This window comes from Macaca nemestrina, chromosome 2 (genome assembly GCF_043159975.1).
Source record: "Macaca nemestrina isolate mMacNem1 chromosome 2, mMacNem.hap1, whole genome shotgun sequence".
Taxonomy (NCBI): Eukaryota; Metazoa; Chordata; class Mammalia; order Primates; family Cercopithecidae; genus Macaca; species Macaca nemestrina.
The window spans coordinates 176,843,626-176,866,074 of NC_092126.1; the positions used below are offsets into that span (position 1 = coordinate 176,843,626).

The 22,449-nt window shown below is 38.9% G+C and overlaps 1 protein-coding gene across 1 annotated transcript in view; it reads left to right on the forward strand.

Annotated features, from left to right (window-relative positions):
* The window catches only part of LOC105477532 (uncharacterized), a 56,239-nt gene extending 37,473 nt beyond the window's left edge, over window positions 1–18,766 (forward strand). The window contains exon 2 of the mRNA XM_071092483.1: window positions 1–18,766. This exon is cut by the window's left edge and continues 17,252 nt beyond it. Coding sequence (XP_070948584.1) covers window positions 7,142–7,798 — 657 coding nt within the window. The 5' untranslated portion in view covers window positions 1–7,141 and the 3' untranslated portion in view covers window positions 7,799–18,766.
* Window positions 18,767–22,449: the final 3,683 nt, after the last annotated feature.

Consider the following 22,449-nt stretch of genomic DNA (forward strand, 5'->3'; position numbering starts at 1 on the left):
GTTCTTCTACTTGTGAAGGGATAAATGCATGGCCAATGTAATTCTCAACTTTCATCTTGGTTATTTCTCTGCTTAAAAACTAACATGCCTATTACTTATCAAAAGGAAGCTCTTCATTCTTTCTGACTTAAAGTCAAAGACAGAGTTCTGGCCAGTGGAATGTGGGCAGAAGGAATGTGCCCATATCCCTGCCTCAACCACAAAACCTCCCATACCATTTACCAAATGCTCCCTGTCTCTATCATCTGCTGGCTAAATGGAGGGCAACCTATGGAGAACTCTGAGGTGATAGGCAATGAAAGAACCAACAGATTAAAATATCAAGGTCCCTGAATAGCTTCATAGTGCAGAGCATCTCGCCTCCACATCCCACTCCTGCCTTAGACTTGACATAAACAAGAATGAAAAGTTCATTGTGTGAAAACAGTGAGGCTTCTAAGATGTTTGCTGAAGCAATTAGTCCATTAGCCTAAGATGTATTGGTTTTGCAATAACAGTGTTGTCACTACAAATCGAGATTAACAAATTTACTGGGAGGTTTATATGTGGGTTTTGAACTTTTTCTATGCAGTTTTTATTAGTTCTATGCTTATGGTTTTTTAATCTAAAAGGTTTTTCATGTTTATAATTCTTTATGCTAATTATTTTAAATCTTGTTTTGGAGCACATGAAAATAATGTTTACTCATTTATGCAATAAACATTTATTTAGCATCGATTATGTCCTAGGTACTGTGTTTATACAAAGAGAAAGGAACAAAAGGTTATTTCTATTTTTTAAAAAAGGATTATATTATAATCTTATATGGAGACCTTTTGCTACGTAATTTCTACACTCAGCATAAGCTCTCAACAACATCACTCCTCTCAGGATCCCAAGTGACTAGATTCTGATTTTCAGGCCTTATCTGAGACACTCAGAATTGTTTTCCTGCCTGATTTTTCCTGGGGTTTGATGCTAATGACATAGGTTTTTTGATGCTAATGAAATCCCTTTTTTTTTCCATTATTAATTCTGAAGGAGGAATTCTTTTTTACTGAATTCCAACCCATGTACAGACAGCATAGATTTTCTTTTGCAAGCATTCATTACTTTAGGTATTCCTTTCTAAACTTGAACACTTTGACGGTAATGTCATGGTAGAGAAGGCATCTTCTCTCTCTTTTGACAGTTGAGTTTTTGAAGTTACATGATTAGGTCCAGAGACAGGGATAGGAAATAGTACCTTCTAGCTTGCTCCACTACTGAATTAGTGTGTAATTCATGATCATTTCTCTTTCTAACCATCCTTTTCTTTTCACTGCCATTTGATAAAGTTTATCTCTTACGCAAGGGCGTAAAACTGGCTATGACTAGTTCACCAGTTTTAAATACACGTTTTGGACAATATATAGGAATTTCAAAGGAGTCTTGATAGTTTTTAAAGAAATGTTGGTGCTAATAGTGTGTCCAGAATTGGTTCCTTCCAGTGGGTTCTTGGTCTTGCTGACTTCAAGAATGAAGCCGCGGACCCTCGCAGTAAGTGTCACACTTCTTAAAGATGGTGTATCTGGAGTTTGTTCCTCTGATGTTCAGATGTGCCCACAGTTTCTTCCTTCTGGTGGGTTCGTGGTCTTGCTGACTTCTGGAGTGAAGCCGCAGACCTTCGCAGTGAGTGTTACAGGTCATAAAGGTAGTGTGGACTCAAAGAGTGAGCAGTAGTGAGATTTATTGCGAAGAGCGAAAGAACAACCTTTCCACAGCATGGAAAGGGACCCGAGCAGCTTGCCCCTACTGACTTGGGTGGCCAGCTTTTATTTCCGTATTTGGCCCCGTCCACGTCCTGCTGATTGGTCCATTTTACAGAGCGCTGATTGGTCCATTTTACAGAGTGCTGATTGGTCTGTGTTTGCAGCATGTTGATTGATACGTTTACAAACCTTTAGCTAGACACAGAGCGCTGATTGGTGCATTTTTACAGGGTACTGATTGGTGTGTTTACAAACCTTTAGCTAGACACAGAGCGCTGATTGGTGCGTTTTTACAGAGTGCTGATTGGTGCGTTTACAAACCTTTAGTGCACTTGGTGTGTTTTCTCTGTACTTTAATAGGCTCAGTAAGAAGATGACAGTTATCACATTCTATTGTCATTAGCTGTTGATTTGTCTTCCATATTTGAAGGAAAAGACTGTGTGTTACTTTCAAATCTTGAAACAAACACATTCAATAGAGTTTTGGTGACTAAGGGAGTAAATAAGTAAAGTGAATTTACATTTCCCCTTTACTGTAGAAAAACAGGATGATGTAATTGAACTAAAGACTCTATTGCCATACAAATCCTAATTTCCAATCTAGGCTTCTATAAAATAAAGGTAGGAAAGGAAAACACATAGTACTGAGAAAGACGAATGAAAGATGAGACAATTTAAATGGGGAGGGATGGGCGAAAGTTAATCAACCAATAAAGAGAACAGAAAAGATTGAAAAGAGGAAATGGGATTTATAAGTTGAGATAGAGAAAGAGCTATGAAAGACATTAAAATGTTGGTGGAATCAGCCAGTAAGCATCCAAGATTATAGTCAAGTAGTAGCTTGACCCACGTATACGACAGGATGTTGTAAAGATGTAGTACAGTAAACCAGAGTTTCTCAGAGGGAAGTTGTTCTGTAGATAAGAAAGCCCCATTATTTTGTATTATTATTTTCCTTTCATGTTGAGCGGATGTACCAGTGACAGTTGGAGTCTCCTTTCAGCCAAATAACTCCCATATGCTACATAATGCTGCTGCTGATTAAAATCCTATGGAAGATTCGGGCTGTATCTGGAACAATAACAGTCTGAATTCGATTTATCAGTCTTCTGGGGAAGCAAAGATAATCAAATTTCCCCCTTCAGCAACTTTGGGACCAAGCCATTTGCTGAGATGACAATGGATGTGAGTCTCACACTTTCAGTTTATACACCTGCTGCCTGTTAATCACAAGTTTCTGACATCTTCTGAGGTTTTTTTTCCTTCCTATTCAAATCTTACGGGCTTTGCCATTTAAAGGCAAGGGCACTTCTGTGAAAACTAGTTACAGAAACATGCATGAAAAATTAGGGAAATCTGTAGGGAGACAAGTTATGGGCGATACGAGGAAAAACACAATTTTGTCAGAAATCTGGATTCCAATATGCTTCTTAATTTTTTGGTATGTGACCTGAACAAGTAGTTTAAGCCCTCTGAGCTTTAGTTCCCTCATCTGTAAAGTGGATAATGATATCCACTTTATCAGAGTGTTGCCCTGTAGATTACATTACATAATTTGCATTTGACTTTGCATTCTGGAAAAATCTAGGTAATGAGAACTGCAAAGAACTCTACGTACAAATACTCCATTCAAACCCGTGCACTACGGAGACTTGACCAAACTTTAACATGGCTTATAGCAACCTAAGGCCTGTCTCTGGGACAACCCAGTCCTCTTTTGAGTTCCTGTCTTGAAAAGCTCTGGGCTATCAAAAGAATTTTCCTTTTGTTCTACTCAATATCTGATGATAGGTTTCCCTTTCTTAGAATGTTTACTAAACAAACAAAAAAATGGTAAATCATTTCTCTGTTTCTTTGAGATGTATTTGTATTTCACACAACTCAAGAGTGTCTTTCTCAAGGGCCTGAAAGCCATTCCTTTGAAATGCAATCATCAGGAAGGATAGAGTCTCTGTCTTCCAGGTTCTGTAACAGACCAGAATCCTAACTTCAGTAATTGCCAGCCAGCAGACACAGCTGGCCTAATGGCATTTATACTGACTCACCGTAATTTTTCACTTGACTCCCTGCTTTAAGTTGCCCAGTCACCTCTCTGCAAATCAGAATGCAGCTCTGCTCTTTCTCCTACTGTTAACAATTACTGAATAAAATCTGTTTTCACCACTTTAAACAATGTCCAGGTTTGGTTATCTTTGACACTAGAGATTGGCTTTGTGATAACACCTACCAAACCCCTGCCTCAAATTTCTTTTCATGGTAGATATGTGTGCTTATGTGTGTGTATATATTTTCTGAAGCAGACCTTGAGGTTGAGTCTTCTTAGGACAGTTCATGGGGAAAAAAAAAAAAAAAAAACCCTGGAAAAACATGAGAAAGTTGTATGTTTTCTGCATCTAGTTCTGAGGAAAGGGACCGAGGGCTAGTTTATGTTACAAATTTTTAAAGATCACAAGTAAAAGTTAAACATACTTTCATTATGTTAGCTTAAATCAAAATGAAATTTAAAGTGGATGCAGCTTTAGGCAATGCTGGATACAGGGGTTTAAAGGATAAAATTAGAACTCAGTTTCTTCCTTTAGATCATGCTGTTCAATAAAACACTCTGTAATGATAGAAATGTTCTATATTTCAACTGTCTAATTCAATTGTCATGTGTGACTATTGAGTACTTGAAGTGCGGCTAATGGCAACTGAGAAAATAAACTATTTCCATTTATTCTGAATCGGTTCAAATGTAAAACATTGCATGGTGGCAACTCTGTTAGTGAGAGCAGTTCTAAATTATGCTGTGCTTGCCTCTTCTTGGCTTTATTCTCAAGACAGACTGTCTCTGTGTGGCATCTAGATGGTTCCTGGAGGGTCCAGATTAGCTAGTTTTTAAAAAATGATGATCTCACAGAAGGAGAAAAACTATCCCTCTTTCAGTAGCCTTGTCAACCTCTGAGAAGGATTCTACTTGACCTTGCTTAGGTAAATCATTGTGTGCAAGAGGATGGACACTCATAGTGTAGTCTGAGTCACATTCTATTGTGGACCGTTCAATTCACTGCCCTTCTAGAATAGTTTTGAGTTCAGAGGAAACCATTATTAAATAGTAGTTGAGGAAGAAGCAAAAGGACTGTGTGAGAAAGGGCAAAAGCAGTGACACCTTGTGGCCTGGTTGGTTTTGCCAAACCAAGCCTGGGTCTGCTTATCTGGCACAGTAAAACCAAACATTCACACTGAGATTTGCAGCAAGAGAAGGCATGGTGTTTATTTGCAGGGTGCCAAGCAAGGAGAATTGGACAGCTAACAGTTAAGACCTGACTTCCTTGATGGTTTACAAGCAAGCGGTTTTAAAGGCAGGGTTAAATTTCAAAAAAGATGTTACAGATAAAATGATAAATAAATACATGGAGGTTATACATTGGTTTGGCCCAAAATGGTGGGATATTTTGAAGCAGGGACTTTCAGGTTATAAGTGGATTCAAAGATTCTTTGATTTGGGATTGGTTAGGAGAGGAAATCTTTGTCTAAAGTCTTGGGGTCAGCAGAAGGGAATGTTGAAGTTTGGCCTGTGGGCATGACTGTCTCCAGGACTCTCAGGAAAAAATTTAGAACAAAGAACAGTGGTCAGATTTCAACCCTCAGTGCCCCCTTCTCTGAGATCTACATGCCAGTGGATGGCATTTTCTACCCAGTGGGGGTCCAGGTTTCTGAAAAACAACTCAGGAACATATGTTAAGATATTACCTTTACCTACCAAGGGAATCAAACATCTTGAGGTTCAAATTTCCTTGGCTGCTATTTTACGTTATTATCACCTTTTTGCTTATCAAGTTGCTCATTTATTTCTCAAAGCTAGCTAGGTGCCTGGAAATTTCCTTGAAGGAACTCAAAATTTTTCTTTATTTTCATGCATGGGGAGTGGGGAGTGGGTAGCAGGCCGCTAAGAGGGACCCCTGCTCCATGTTAGTGACAGCGTACCATGCAGGGTTAATACTCGGAATTTTGCTCTTCAGTACAGAGAAAAGTTGGTACCTGAAGTCCCGGTCAGGAAGCAGCAGAAACCATACAGTTTATAGAGTAGTGTCCTGAAAACATCAGCAGTATCAGCATGTGAGGCACAGTCTAGAAACCTCTCCTGTAGACAGTCATAAAAAGGGTAGGAAAGTGAGACATTAAGCACATAGAGCAAGTCATGTGGCTCCTGTGAACTATTCTGCTTCATAAGCTCATGACAGCACGCTCCAAGAATTATCAGAAATACCATGGGTAGGGTGGGGTAGAAGCCTGCAAGTAAACGTGGTAGTTAAATACAGGAAATAAGACTTTACAATTAATGTGACAATATTCGTATTTAAAGTCTAGTAAAGCTGAGACATTTGAATCATACATTTAAGTGCTTAGAAGGCCGAAAGGCACAAATTTTACCCACCATTTCCAGCACATGCAGACACACACATCTCATATTCAATTCTTGAACAAGTAGATTTTTCTGTGTTTATTGATACTGGTGATATGAAGAGATATAATAGATTTAACTTCAGGATTTAGTGTAGAACTATGAAGATTTATTTTCTGAAACTTTGTGTGTTACCAAATTCACTATTGGGAACATTGGAAGCAAATCTATAGACCGGGACTAATACTCAGCCATTGTATAAAAATATAACATATTGGTTGTTAAAACATAAAAATGATTATGAACTAGTTTTATATAGCATCTTTCCTAAGTCAAATTATCTCCTATCGTTTATTGACTCACTTCTGTCTCTTGTCACAGTCCAGCAATTAAAGTTTTAATTCTGGACACGGGTAGGGGCCTCCCAGTGCAAGACACTATTCTAAACCAGCTATGTTCTGATTGGTCAGTGCTCATGTGATATGGTTTGGCTCCGTGTCCCCACCCAAATCTCACTTTGGATTGTAATAATCCCCATGTGTCAAGGGTGGGACCAGGTGGAGATAATTGAATCATGGGGTCGGTTTTCCCTATACCATTCTTGTGACAGTGAGTTAGTTCTCACAAGATCTGCTGGTAGTATAAGGGGCTTCCCCCTTCACTTGGCACTCATTCTCTCTCCTGTCGCACTGTGAAGAGGTGCCTTCCACCATGATTATAAGTTTCTTCAGGCCTTCCTAGCCATGTGGAACTGTGAGTCAATTAAACCTCTTTTCTTTATAAATTACCCAGTCTTGGGTATTTCTTCATAGCAATGTGAGAACAGACTAATACATCATGTCAGTCAGTTTCCCTGAAATCCCAATTTCCTTTGGCTTCCCAAGGAAAACCAAAACAATCATTCCATGCTCTACCAGCATTTTATTTTTTGTGTATTGGTTCATCAACCTACATTTTCACTTATTTGTCGATTACATTATTTTTAAATCCTCTGTATCACAGAGATAAAAAGTAATGAAATATTGTCATGGGAGCCATCGGGTGTCGCTTTTCCAACTGGAAATTTCTGTGGCTGGTGGAACCTTTACTCGAGTTTTGTTTGGGGCCCACTGAGCTTGTTTCACCCATTCAGCCTGGCAGGGTGAGTTTGGCTCAGGCTACCAGCCTGGATCCCATGCCTGCCAAGGGTGAGTCGGGCATGGAGTGGCACAGGGTGCATGAGCAAGTGAGTGTGGGGTCCGGCCACTGTGCACAGCCAGGCACGCCGGCTGCTGAAGCAGAGCAGGCATCTCCAGACGCCCGCTCAGGCGCTGACTCCCGTGCAAGCCTGTGGCTGGATCAGATGCACCGCAAACGGCTTCCACTGCAGGCACCTGCATCTAGACAGAGGGAACACAGTGGCTCCTGGGAGCTTGAAAATTCCAGAAACCACAGAACCCCAAAGAGGGTGTCACAGCCCTGGCTTGGGGGGCTCCTATGTCTGGGCTCCCCAAAAGGCAGCAGCTCTTTCCTCCTCCTCATTGCCCACAACATGGTGAGCAGTGGGGGCATGTTCCAGCCCTATTTGTTTTATAGCTCTCTCAGTCATACCATTCAATGGGTCCTGAGTTCTTATCCTACATCCAGGAAGAATGAGGTATGCAGACAACTGAAAGATGAGCAAGGTGGAGAGGAGCTTTTTTGAGCTACAGAACAGCTCTCTGGAGACCCAAAATGGGTAGCTCCTTCCCACGGCTGGTAGTCCCAGCATCTGTGTGCATCTGGCTGATTCTGGGATTTTTATAGGCTCAGAAGGGAGGAAGTGTGGGCTAATTGGTTTATGGGTGGCCATGGGTGGGCCTGGAAAAAGCACCCATAAGTTCTCACTCTAGGCCACGGACTCGACCCGGAACTAGCAGCGCGGCCCCCAGGTTCCAGGCCATCCCTGGCTTGAAAGTGGGACTTCAATGGGGACCTGCGCCTTTCCACCCAGGAACCCGTCTGCCTCCCAATGTCATCAATATGCCCTCCACAGTGCACAAGATGTTTTTGCCAAGGGGTGCCTGCAGGCCTGGGTCCAGCCACTCTCAGTCACTGCCCTGGCCTCCGTCCCATGCTTGTCAGTGTCTGATATGGTTTGGCTGTGTCACCACCCAAGTCTCATCTTGAATTGTAGATCCCATAATTCTTAAGTGTTGTGGGAAGGTCCCAGTGGGAGATCATTGAATCACGGGGCGCTTTCCCCCATACTGTTCTCGTGGTAGTGAATAAGTCTCACGAGATCTCATGGTTTTATAAGAGAAAAACCCTTTCGCTTGGTTCTCATCCTGTCTCTTGCCTGCCGGCACGTAAAAAGTGACTTTCGCCTTCCACCGTGATTGTGAGGCCTCCTCAGCCACGTGGAACTTTAAGTCCATTAAACCTCTTCTTCTTTATAATTTATCCAGTCTCAAGTCTGTCTTTATCAGCTGTGTGAAAACAGACTAACACAGTGTCCAAAGTCGGCGGGGAGGGCTGAGGCGGCAGGAGGCTGACCGTGTCGGTGCTCCCTGAGGCACACACACCGGCTGGTCGCTACAGCGCCTGGGCTTGGCTACACCTTGGCTCTTCGCCAGCGTGGGTTCCAGGAATGGGGGGAGGCCAGGGAGTAGGAGCAGGCACTTCTGATCCTGTTGGGGAAAGGGGGTTTCCCGGGCGCCAAGGGCATAGGGATGCCCAGTTCTGGAGCCGCACCCAGGAGGCTTCAGCTGTGCCTGGGAGCACGGACTCCTGCCCTGCCCTGCTCTGCCCTGTTGACTCGGTTAGCGGGTAGAGCTCCTACCTGTTCCTGCCCCGCCGTCTCCTCGGGGCATGCAACCTCAGTTGGACCTCCCTCACTGTAGCTGGCAGCTTTGCAGCCGCCACTCCAGATGGGCTGCCGCTGCCATCAATATTTAAGATATGTTGCCTTGTTTGGGAAATCCATAAAGTCTTTGCTGTACGGCAGATGGGGATAGTAAAGAAAAGGAGTTAAATGTAATTTTGTAGCGATGTAGTCCATAGTGACAGCAGGAGAAAATGTTGCAAGTTTGTCAGGAGGCTAAGTCTTATGGAAAGAGAACTGCCATTGATACCTATAAGGTTTAGTCATGATCACAAAATTAGGACTGGATATGGGAGTACAAACAACTGAGAGAAAAACTGTGATCAATAGACACCATCATTTTCAATCAAATAGCTTCAAATCCCTACCTTCAAGTGCCAATAGGGATGTATCACAGGTAGAGGAATTTGTGGTGTGATTAGTAGAAGAGGTATGTGTGTGTGTTTGTGTGTACTTATATAGTCTTAACACAAGTGTAGTTATTGGCTTACATAGATGTGTTTAGTTAGTTCCTATTAAAACTGCTATGGAGAATTTTGTAGAGGTTGAGAGATCAAAGGGTCTGGAAAAATGTTATGGCGTTAATTCAAGCCAGATGGGATTAGTAATTCTGGAGACAAAACTGTAACTATTGCCAAGCCCAAAACCTTGAGAGACACAGGATTTTGCAGCTTTAGACCACTGGGAATAAAAATAGGTTGTTTTGCATTGTGTTGATGGTTTAAATTTTTGACAGCTACTGCATTGTAAGACAGTCTGAGCTCTTCTGCCAACTGACAGACACATCCTTCTAGAGATGAAGCAATAGATCCAAATAGGATTTTTTTTTTCAGATTATCTTTCTTCTTTCCTCAAATACAGATCAAAACCTAGAGAGGTGACTTTTGTCTTCTTTACTTCATTACCCTAAAACTGAGGATAATTTCAAGTTTGTAAATTCTAAATGTGAACATTTCAGAGGCCAAATTTCTATAACTCACAATCACACCACAGGACAATAACACGTAGCCAGCAACTTAGATCTGTGTTCCTTTACTTAGATTTGTTTGCTAAGGAAAACTATGGCAACTGTTGTTTCTTCTGAAAGTCCAAACTCAGCATTTGAGAGCATTTAGTATTTAGCCAAGTGGTAGAGCAGCAAACTCATTTTGAGTAAGATATTTAAAGAAGGAGCACCATATGTCATCAACTGGCATCATTTAACTTGCAAATCACATGTTGGCAAGAGCTAGTTGGCAGCAGATGGCTGAACTCTTGTGTTTCAGACCCCAAACCTATCCTTTCCCATTTTGTGTTGGAAATCTAATTAAAAGCCTTTTTAGCACCATCAGATTAATTATAAACAAGCCTCTTTATCTGGTAGAAAACTGACCTATGTTTATCAAATTTCCCTCCAAGTCCTCTATTTTCCAAGATATTCTTCAAGAAGTACTTTTTTCCAAGCTCATTTGTTCAAATGAAACACACTTACTCTTTGTATCTTAAATCCCATGAGCTACTTCCTAGGCCAAATATGAACCACCCACTTACTATTAGGACATAAACTGCTATTAACTTAAAACTACTTGCTAATATAATTAGTACCTTTAGTCAATTTGGTGAAATTTGTTGATAGACAATCTTCTTTCAGTTACATAATTGCCATTGAAAATAAGATTTTATAAAGCCTAATTTAAAGTCTTTTATCATATAGTGGTACACTAAATATCAGAGAAAAGGACATGTGTTTCATTAGTTTGCCTGTCACTCCACTAGTTTATGATCAGAGGACTGACATTTCTGTACCATCTGTCTGTATATGACATAAAAAGCTATATGTGCTTATTTATGGCCCGAAGTATTTAGACAGAGTAAATCCACAACCATTTGCTCAACATTTTGATAAGTATTAGGTTATTTCTCACAAAGAATTTTGTTATTATTAGATTCTTTTTTAATTTTAAAATTTTATTGTAAATTTAAAAATTATAATTATATATATTTTGGTGGTATACAGTGATGTTATGATATATGTATACAACATGAAATAATTAACTCATTAATCATAGATAATTAGCATATCTATCACTGCACATACTTGTCACTTTTTTTTGGTGAAAACATTTAAATATGTAAAATTCAAGTAAAGGATAAGCTATAAAAGGGATGGGAATAAGTGACTATTTCTTTCCCAACATACAGATGAACTGTGTGTTCTACTGGTTTAAAAAAGGAGAGAGTTATCTTCTGGTTTTTGCTTAGGATGTGAAAGGCTAATCAGGGCATTCTTTATACCCTTATAATATAAAAAATAGATCATTTGCAAATTCATAGTTGTTCTTGGATTCATCAGAGAGCTGAGGTTTTGGAGCGGCCAACTAACCCAAAATCTCAAGAAAGATACTCACCTGAAAGGAGAAACAGACTGTGAGCATTTGCTTTTTTGCAGTAGATGCTGGACCCCATAAAATGTGTTCAGAAGAATGTGACTACAATTTTTGACAAATTGCTAAAAGCTGACTTTGGTTTAGCATGAGTGCATAGCATCCCTGGGAGCTGCAGTCACAAGGGGAAATTGCAGGTATGTGCATAATCACCACAGAGCTCACCAGGTACCTACAAGAGAGAGTAGGAGCGTGGTGGGAGTCCTGAGAAAGCCTTCATCTTGATGCAGGCAAAGGAGTTGGGAACAAAAGATGTGGAAGAAGAAAAGGAAAAGGCAGAAAGCCTTACCAAGAACCTTCTCCCCTACCTTCTCATAGAGGAAAAGACAAGCTTCTGTGGAAAGGGCAACAAACACTATCACCCTCAGGCCAGAGGTGAACATCCTTTGCAGCATGGTGAGACACAAAACACCTTCTCCCCTTGAAGGAGAGACCAGAGACACCTCTGTTGGCTTCTCTGCTGCTTAACAGAAGTCATGAGACTCCTGGGTAAGAGAAAAAGGACAAAGGACAGTAATAGCAGTAACCAGAGTATAACCAGTAGCATAATTTCCTTGTGCCTGTTCCCCAGATCCTGACAATCAGAGGACCAGGTGACTCCTTTAGACACGTAAAGGTGTGGAAACTGCCTGACTTGGTTTTCAGCATTCCAAGAATTTCTCCGCGAGAAAAAATGACCAACACAATGTCTGCCCACCTCTTGGTGGTTTCAGAGTCTCTGTGATCTTGGCTCCTCAAGTTCTAACAGCTTCAGCCAGTCTCTAATGCCTCAATCTAAACTCTCCTTATTTTCCCTGTATTTCACGTAGGTTTTCTTTTCCTTGAGTTGCTTGCAAGATGCTTCAACTTAGCCACACCTGGAATATATTACATATTTGTTTCTTGTTTATTTTCCATATTCTTCTGTAGGAACGTAAACTCCGTGAAGTTAGGTTACTTTGGCTTCTTCTCTAATAAATCCCCAGTGTCTTGAAAAGCACATGGCAATTGGCGGCACTTAATAATGTTAAGTAAATAAACAATAGATAGCTGAATTCACATAGGTAAAAAATAATAAAACCACAATTTAAAAAATTTTGTTTTCTATCTTGATGCCTGCTGACTTATCTAGTAGTTTCTACATTTACCCATATCTCTGTTGGTATATGTTTTCTTAGTAAAAAGATTGCATATTTTTAGTACATTGGTTTATTAGTGCATATCTATGTCTTTAGCTCTAATCAAGAGGAGATGTATGAATGTTCTTTGAGTTTAGATAGAGTTACTTTATTCTCTAGGACCCCAAAAAGCTGTAAATAAACAGATTATTTTATGCACACATCTGATTCCTTCCTTTCTTGTAAAGTCCTTTCAAGTCTCGGCAGCTTCATGCTTGCTGACTTCTTTGATCAAAAACTGCACTCATTTTGGATCCAGTTAAAAGACTGTGTTTTATAGGAAGTCTTCTGAGACTTTTTTTTCCAGGTGACTCAGTTACTGTCATCTCTGTGTGGGTTCTTCTGCTATGGAACGGATTATATTGCCTTTTAGTTATTTGTTTACATGTCTGGGTTTCCACCTAATTACTGAGCTCGTTACATAAATATCTTTGCATCCTTAGTACCTAGCACACAGCCAGGCACATAGAAGTATCTTAGAAAATATTGGCTGGATGCATTATTAAGCTGAGAATGTTGTCTAGCTTGGGAATATGTACACTTTAAAAAGATGACAACAAAATGACACTTTCTAATTTTGGGATTTTAGTTAGCAATCCTCTGTGTATAAAAGCTATTGGGATAGCAGAGAGGCCTTCCCAGAACCACTGGACTCTGTTATTCTGCTTATCCCTGAACTTACAAACTTTAAATCTCTTTTTATAGCTGATAATTCTATGAATTAGCCTTAACATTCAGAGGTGGGACAAATGGTGTCATGTAGGTGGTGGTGGTGTAATTTTAAGGAAATCAGTAAGATTTTCCTTCCTCTAAATTTCCTTTATTTGTGTTTGGGATTCCATATATCTATTGCCTTGTTTTCACTCTGCAGTCATGCTATAGACTAATCTTAAAACAGAAATCTGTAGAGACCTGCAGTAATTTATTAACCAGATCATTTATCTTCATGGTAGGAGAAGTCTGGAGAGGCAGGAGCTCTGTATACCTGGAGAAAGCAAGGATGGTAATTAGGGACACCAAAGACCAAATGTGAGTTATTGACACCTCTGTCAAAACTTAATCTTCCCTTGAGATGGTATTTTTATATAATATTGTCCTAATCTACCAAAAGAGGTTATGCAAATAGTACTATAAACATCTTTGTATTTATTTAGTGGAATATTATATATATTATATTATGATCCAGATGGGGAAAAGATTAGGGCTTCAAAAAGCATATGAAGGCCACTTAGTAACAAATTTACAGAGATAAAAATATCCCAATGTTTTCTGTTTCTCATTGAACTATTCAAATCACATATGAAGATAGCTGTTTTATCCTATTTGCTCTTTTTACCACCAAATGGTAGGAATTTAAAAAGCTTTACTATAAATCACCCAACCGTCTGTAGAGTTTGGGTTGCTTTTCATAGGTTGATGACAATGTAAGTGTCTTGGACTGTAAGTACTTCCATTTGGCATAATCTTGCTCTATACTTGCAAAAGAATACTATTTTATTATAGAAACGGACTATTGTCTCTCATCAGCAATATTTGAAGGATATAGATACAGGTAAAAAGATGGTGACTCAAGGCTTAGGTAAGTTGACCATCACCCACATTCATATCTATAAGCTTTTTCTCTGTATATGCTTAGAATATGGGACTATGTTTTCTATGTATGTGATATAATTAAGTAACCCTAAGCTTCTGTGAAACAATATATTTTTACTTTGAAGAATTTATCTAACAGGGAACTCAGCATCTGAAGGGAGTAGGTTATAACTAACCCAAGAATTATTTGTCAGTTCTCCTGCCCTCACCTCCTCCAATATATAGAACTCAAACTCACTTCTATCCTTACCCAGTCTCTGTCTTCCTGGTAGAACGCTAAGGAACTCACAATTCTCACTTGTAGGAGACAGAAGTATCCAGGTATTTGAAGCACAGAATCCACACTTTGTCTCTTAATACCTATAATCGTGGTCAAGATACCTAATCCCCAGATTCCATCTGCTCATCTGTTAAAGTGAGGTTTAAAAATAGTACCTACCCATAGGGTTGTAGTGAGTTTTAAGATAATGCACACAACGCACAATGCTGGAAAATAACAAACATTTCATAAATAATAGTTGCTATTATTATAGTTAATGTAATAGTATTCCCCCTTTATGCCCCTCATATTTCCATGAAGGGAAGAGAATTACTACTTCACTCTCTAGAAAATATTACTGTGCGTTAGGGAGAGAACCTCTATCCTTTCTCTTTTTATTCCTACCCATGGGTGGGAGAGTGAATAATGTTATCTGGAACATGGAAGTCCGAATGTGCCAATTTCAGCTCCTTATCACTTCCCAGATATAATTTGTCCCCAGCACATACAATTCAGATATTCCTTTCACCAAGCCTGCCTCAATAGACAAGGCTTCTGGTTATCCAGATATGCCAATGTCTGGTTTATGATGAAACCTAAACAAGCCACTTTAACTACAGATCTTGAGCTACATTCTGCAATAAGCTTTATCAGTAGTGTGATAATTTTATATCCATATGTCCAACTTTCCTTTCTTCCTATTTGTTTTGCAGTTGAATGAGGAAGGTAAAAAGGGCTATTTATTTGCCTTCCAGTTCCCCCAAGTTTTTGTTCTCTAAATCATTGCTGTGTCCTTGGGTGCTCTTGACTACAATTATCATCATGGAATTCCTTTACATTTTGAGCCTTAGGCAGTTTTCTCCATCTGCTGGCTGTGCATTTGGCAGCCTGTGGCCATTGCCCCTGTTGAACTGATTCCACAAATGCCTTTGGCCTGCTCCCGTCACAGCTGCTGGGCTGATGTGAGAGATGGTACTGCCTTAGACACTTTCTCAGTGTTTGTTCCTGCCACTTCCACTGTTGCCGTGGCAGACATAGGTGCCTTCTCAAAAAGCAGTTAGTATCTTCTAGTCCCATGCACCATGTCTGGGCCCCTGGTGCTCTCCTCTGCAGCAGAAGTGAGACACTTTTCCAAATGTTTGGGACACGCATTGTGTTGAATCTACCCACATTGTGAGAAATGTTACTTTTCTATTCCCATGCACATTCCCCCCTCATTGGAAGCACAGATTTTCTCCTTAGAAGCACTCCCATTACAGAGTATGCAACCTTAATTCTTTCCTTTTGGGGCTCCTCTCCCTATAGTAAGAAGAAACCTTCTTCTTTCTAGATTTAGCTGACAGCTGCTGAAACGAATACCCTGGTCAAGGATTGTGAGGCCGGAAGCAAAGGCATGTTGTCAGTCATGCAGGAATTTGTTGGCCCATGTGTTGTGCAAACAGCTGCTGCATTTTCAATTTTGAACTTGGCAGACCTTATTTTAAATCTGCTTTGCCAAAAATTGTGGCTCATTTGCCTTATTTTCCTCTTCTCCCAATTGGAAAAAAAGAAAGGGTCAAATAGAGAGCTAAAGTGGGGTCAATATAGAGTTGAATCTCTAGCAAATGCTACTATGTATTTATCAGCATCACATAGTTTGAGGGTATTTCTGTGGCCCGTCCATTTAGGTACGTATGTAGGTACATCTGTATGTATGTAAGTACGTGTGTATGTATGGAACAAATAAATCATAGGGTTTAACAGAGCAGGCAACCATGAAATTAATGGTTTGTGATGGTTTTCTAGTGCCTGAGGAGATTTCTGGTCTAGTAAAATGCATCTATATAAATTCCCTTGCAACCCTGTAATGGTGTTTATTTCTTTTCCTAAAATTTCTTATATCAAATATTCTTCTTGAAATCATTCCCCACCAGTTTGTTTATTTTGTTTTAAAAAGTCAGAAAGATAATTTATGACACATGAGACTCAAAAGTCTCCATTTTTTGTTGTTGTTGCTGTTCAATCGTTCCTAATTTCCTACAGAATAAATTTCTAACCTTTGTCTGGATATAAAGGGAATGCCCTTCAATACTTGGTATGAAACTCTTTCCACCTTCCATCCCGGAGCACCTCTTTCTTGCCTCCTCTATAACTTCTTTCTCATCCTCCTGTCTCCTGGTGCCCATAATTCTAATTGAGTACTTCTTTTGGGAACATGTCATGCACTTTTATGCCTCAGAGAATTTCCTCTTGATATCTGCATCAGATTTTACTTAGATTTTTTTTTTCTCTCCCTTGCCTGCTTGGAGAATTCATACTCATCCTTCAGGACCCAACACAAACAATACCTTTATAAAGTCCTTAAGCTAATTTTTTCAGTATTTCTTTGTTTGCATGTTTGCCTTATCAACTAGTGAGCTCCGCCAGGGTACGATATAAACTTATTCACCAAGTTCCTTCCCAGCACTTTTGCTTATTGTATCGGCGTGGAAAGAGGAAGAGGAAAAAGACATCTGTCTTCTCATATGACTGCCTGCTATCGCATCGCTTTTCCTATTTGTCATTACCACAGGCATAAACTGTTGCCTAAGGACACAGGGTGTGTGGCTGGTGGCGTCAACAGGCCCCACGACTCGGGCACTGAGACCCAAGCTGGTCCCTCAGGTATGGTTAGCCCTTGAGAGATTCTGCCACATCTTCTCTCTGACCCCTGCTGGTGGTCTCATCCTCAAGCTCTTTCCTCTGGGGCTAAGCTCTGCTTTGTATTGCATTGGTCCATGACCAGCCAGGAGGTTCAAGTGTCATCTACTCTGCATGACCCAAATGTGTGGGATGAAGGCTGGTACTCCATGTAGCTTCCTTTTTGGCTTATATCCTTGGCCCCCTCTCCCCAGTACAAATAAATAAATTCCATTTACTCTCATAACAACTTTAGGTAGTATATACTATTGCTATCTGATTTGGTTTGGGTGTGTCCCCACCCAAGTCTCATCTTGAATTGTAGCTCCCATAACCCCCACATATTGTTGTTGGAGGGACCGGATGGGAGGGAATTGAATCATGGGGGTGGGATTTTTCCATGCTGTTCTCGTGATAGTGAGTAAGTCTCATGAGATCTAATGGCTTTATAAAGGGCAGTTCTCCTGCACATGCTCTCTTGCCTGCTGCCATGTCGGATATGCCTTTTTCTCCTCCTTCATCTTCTGCCATGATTGTGAGACCTCCCCAGCCATGTGGAACTGTAAGTCCATTAAACCTGCTTTTCTTTACAAATTACCCAGTTTTGAGCATTTCTGCATAGTAGTTTGAGAATGGACTAATACTCTATCCCAGTTTTACAGGTGAGGAAAGTGAGGCACAGAAGACGCAAAGTCAGAAGTGCCAGGATTAAAACCCAAGCAGTCTGGCACCAGAGTTAATGCTCTTAACCCAGTGTACTGTAAAGACTTTTATGTTAAATCTCATGCTTAAGTTAGAATATAAACTAATATTTGTTTACTGCCCACAGCATAACAGTTAGTTTATATGATATATATGTGTATATTCATTGAATCACTGAATGATGGTGGAGTCATGATACAAGTCTTAATTTTATGACTCAAGTAAATGATCTTTTTACTAACACAACTATTTTTGTAGTTCAAATGCCAAAATTAGTTTTTGAAGATTTATTTTTAACATCAGGGTAACTATTCTCCACTTTACAAAAGTATTCATAACAAAATTAGCTATAGAGAGGATGAGTAATTGTAGACCCTGAAAGATTTTGTTGTGCACTGATACTTTGTCTTCTGTTTTTTCAGCCCATATTACCAAATGCCTGACTTAAGAAAAAGAAAATGTAAACAAAAGACAAATTGAGACTGAAAGCACGAGAATTTTATTCCAGTGACTCAACCCCCATTGTGTGAAGTAGACCAGAATGAATAAATTGAACTTACTCAGCACCTTAATTATTAAATGCATCCACAGAAATTCATTCTGTCAAATTAACTGTGGAGGTTGTTGTTGCTATTGCAGGTATGAACATCTATCTTTTTGTGCTCTGTCATCACATCTGGTTTTTGCTTTCTAAACAGAACACCAAATTAACCCATTAAAGAAAATCACTGATTTCCACAGAACATTTGATTTATGTAAAGCAGCATATGTTTAATCATTTATTTTAATCATATTTCTCACTCAAGTTAAAAGTTATCAAAATAAAAAGTGTAGCATTAAATCACTATCATTGTTTCTGATAGATTACAGTGTTAGTACCTAAATGAAGAGATGTTATTCTATATTTTTGTTTTTTTTTTTTGTTTGAGACCCTTCTTTATTATTTTCTCTTAAATATGTATTAGATTACAATGTTAGTAGACACTAGAATATTTCTTTTTGTTTTATGGCTGGATACTATTTTCTTCAGACTAAATGGTTTTCCGGGGAACTCTGACTCTGGCCACAAGATGAAGACTAACAAATTTCCTTTCTCTGTTTATGGAGGGAGACTTCATAACATTCATGGAAAGAGGAGCAAATGACCTGGTTTTTGCCATGACTGGCTTTGGCCCTGTGAATGAATGTTCTTCTGGCATTGGAAAGTAGATAGCAAAGAGAGCAGAACCACAAATGGGCTATGAAGAAATGTGTTCAATGAAGAAGACAAAATCTCTGACAAGATCCAACATAGGACCACATCTCAGCATCTTCTGTGATTTATGAACCCAAGTAAAGCACTTCTTAGAGTTATCTGGCACATTCGCAACTAATAGCTTTCCATGAATAAATACTGTGGCAACCACATTAACTGTACAAATACAAACTGCTCATTTCTTATATTCATGCTGGAAGATTATCTGGCTGGCCTATCAGCCGTGATGTCAGGAATGTCAGCCAGTTATCCTATGGTGCATTCAGCCGGGTCATTGTGCCCCATCAGTGAGGCAATTGCAAAGTTCCATCTGAACAGAGGTAGAAAAAATTACATTCACTTTGAGTTTTGGATTGTTTTTTCTCTTAATTTTCAAAGATAAAGACAATTGCTTTTGGCTTTTTAGAGACACATCTGGTATGCCTTGGGCTGGAAGCCAGATATTTCTGCTGTTGAGTTTTTATAACATTGTATAGGCCTCAATATTTTAGAATTAGTATACATTTGATAAAAATGACTTGTCTAAAGTTTTAGGGAGAATCTTTTGCTTAGGTGCAGCTGAGTATTTTTAGTTCAATGCTACAGATGGCATACCAAATTTAAGAGGAGTCGAGTGACTGCTTCAAGGTTGCACAGCTAGTTCTTGGTAGATCTGGGAGAGGACCAGTATCCCTTGCCCCTTTGTCAGATATTCTTTCTTTGATTTCACACTGTTTTTAAAGATGTTTAATATATTTTAAAATAAAATAGTTATTTGAATCTGCTTAAACTAGACAATACTAATTGTCAAACATCCATCACCCGTTTCTTTTCTAGAAATAGATTGGTGGAAAAGAATTGCTGTTTTTACCATTACTTTTAATGGCATTAATTACTTTTAATGGCAAAAACCCCAGTTCCTTTTGCACCAGCCTAGTAATATAACCCCTAATTTTAACTTGGCATGTGGCCAACCAGAATAGAAAGTACATGTTCCTACGTCGCTTTCAGTAGCATTAGCTGAAGTAATCTTCAGTGGGAATGGGAAAAATGAGGTGTACAACTGCCCGGCTGCACTCTTATAGGAAAGGCATAACCCTTCATTTCCCTTTTATCTTTTCCACTCACTAGAGTAGTGATTTGGTCATAATTCATTCTGGACCATGTTGACAAGGGCAATACGCTGGAGAAGGTAGAGAAGAAGTCAGAAGGGACTTGTATCCCTGATACTATGGAACTGTCTTGCAACCCTAGTTTGCTTCTGTCTATACTTTTATGCAAGAGAAAAAATGAACATTTATTTGTTTTAACTACTGATACTTAGATCTCAGCTACAGCAACTGAACACACAATGATATTTAATAATTTGCAAATGTTATACCGCCAGGTGATGTGTTATAACTACCAAACTTAAGTGCAGTAAATGGGCATTATGTTTGTTTAAATGTCTGGCAATCTTGGAATTAAACCGTTACCATCATATGTTACATGAGATGGTTTTCCATTCCATTTAGAGTCCGTACAATAACTCATACAATGTGTCACTACTGCTCTCCCTTCTTGGCGGACTTCAACCATACTTACTTCTTTGCTGTTCCTAAACATTCCAGATATGCTCAGTGTTTCTTCCTCAGGGTAAATGTTGTTTTGTTGGTCGTGTGGTGTTTTTTTTTTTTTAAATTCCTCTGCAGCAAATCTCTGCCTAGTATTCTGCATATGGTATTTTGCTTCCACAATTTTAGAATTTTTCTCAGTTGTTATCTTTTCATTAAGTCCTTTCCTGATGAATTCAACAAATTCCATTCTCCACTGCGTGGCACTTGTATATCCTTTGCATTTGTGTTTTCTCCATATTATTTATTTCTCTTCTTTTCCCCTTCTCATTGAAAGAAAAGATCTGTGGGAGTGGAGATTTTGCCATTGCTGTACTCTCACAACACTGTCTGCCAACGAAAAGTCACTACGTAAATACCTATTGAATGGATGCATGGATCAACAACTGAATGTTTTAATAGATGTGAATGATGTTATGATCTATTAAGGGGTTTATATTAAGCTGATAACCAACTTAATTTTCTGAAATATCTATAAAAGGAATATGTTGGCTCCTCTAGAGGTAAAATCTCTTCCAGTGATAAATATTTCACACACTGATATGCACACCTCATTCATTCACAAACATAGTTGGATTTCACAAAAGATTACTAATTTCTGATTTTGAATTAATTAGCAAAATCTGAAAATTTCAAGGGTTTTAGGGAACAATTTTATTAAATATATTCTGCAATATGTGTTTTACTATTTTATTTCTGATCTTTATTTTCCCAAAGTAAAAATTCTGTGCTTTATTGGCCTTGAAAATATAAATAAATGAAGAATAAATAATCTTTTTTTATAGTGCCATTAACTAAATGCTAAACTAGTATAGTAGGAATAGACTTATTATACTACATTTCTTTTCTAATTTTAGTAGAGATGGGGTTTTGCCATGTTGGCCAGGATGGTCTCAACCGATTGACCTTGTGATCCACCCACCTCGGCCTCCTGAAGTGCTGGGATTACAGGCGTGAGCCACTGCATCTGACCACTTTTTTTTCTTTAAACAGTGATATCTTTTAAATGAATTAAGAGAATTTTCATTTTTATATTTACCTACATACTCAGCATTATCAGTGCTGTTTCTGTAGACTCATATTTCATCTCATATATTTATCTTTAGCTATTATACTTCTTTTTTATAATACAGATCTGAGGGTGACAGATTCTCTCAAGTTACACTTACCTGAAAATGACTTCATTTTCCCCTAATTTTTGAACTGTATTTTTGATGGAAAAGTAATACTGGGTTGACATACTTTATAGAACTTAAGAGATGTTATCTCATCTTCTGGCCTTCATTGTTTTTGGTAAGAAGCCAGATCCCATTCATATCTTTATTCTGTGTGTAATTTATTTTTTTATGTCTGGTCATTTTCAAGATTTTGTCTTTAGCTTTGGTTTTCAGCAGTGTGACAATAATATGCTTAGGTGTGGATTTTTTTTATATTAATCCTGCTTAGTTTATGAATTTGCAAGTTGACATTGTCACAAAATGTGGGACATTTTTGGGCTTTTCTTTGAATATGTTTTAACCCCTTTTTTCCTACCATTTCTTTTAGGACTTTATATATTTTAGACGGGATATTACTCCACAGGTCACTGAGAATCTAATCTTTATTATTCAATCCTTTATTTATCAGTTCTTCAAAACAAATTATTTCTATTAAACATTCTTTGATCAGTTCTTCTTCTTCTCCAATCTGCTTTTATTCCCATCACAGAAAATTTTGATATAGCGTAATTTTTTATTCTAGAATTTTAATTTAGATTTTGGATATTGGTCCTTTGTTGGATGCATACTTTGTGAATATTTTCTCCCATTGTGTAGGCTGTCTGTTTACTCTGTTGGTATGCAGCCTTATTTCTGA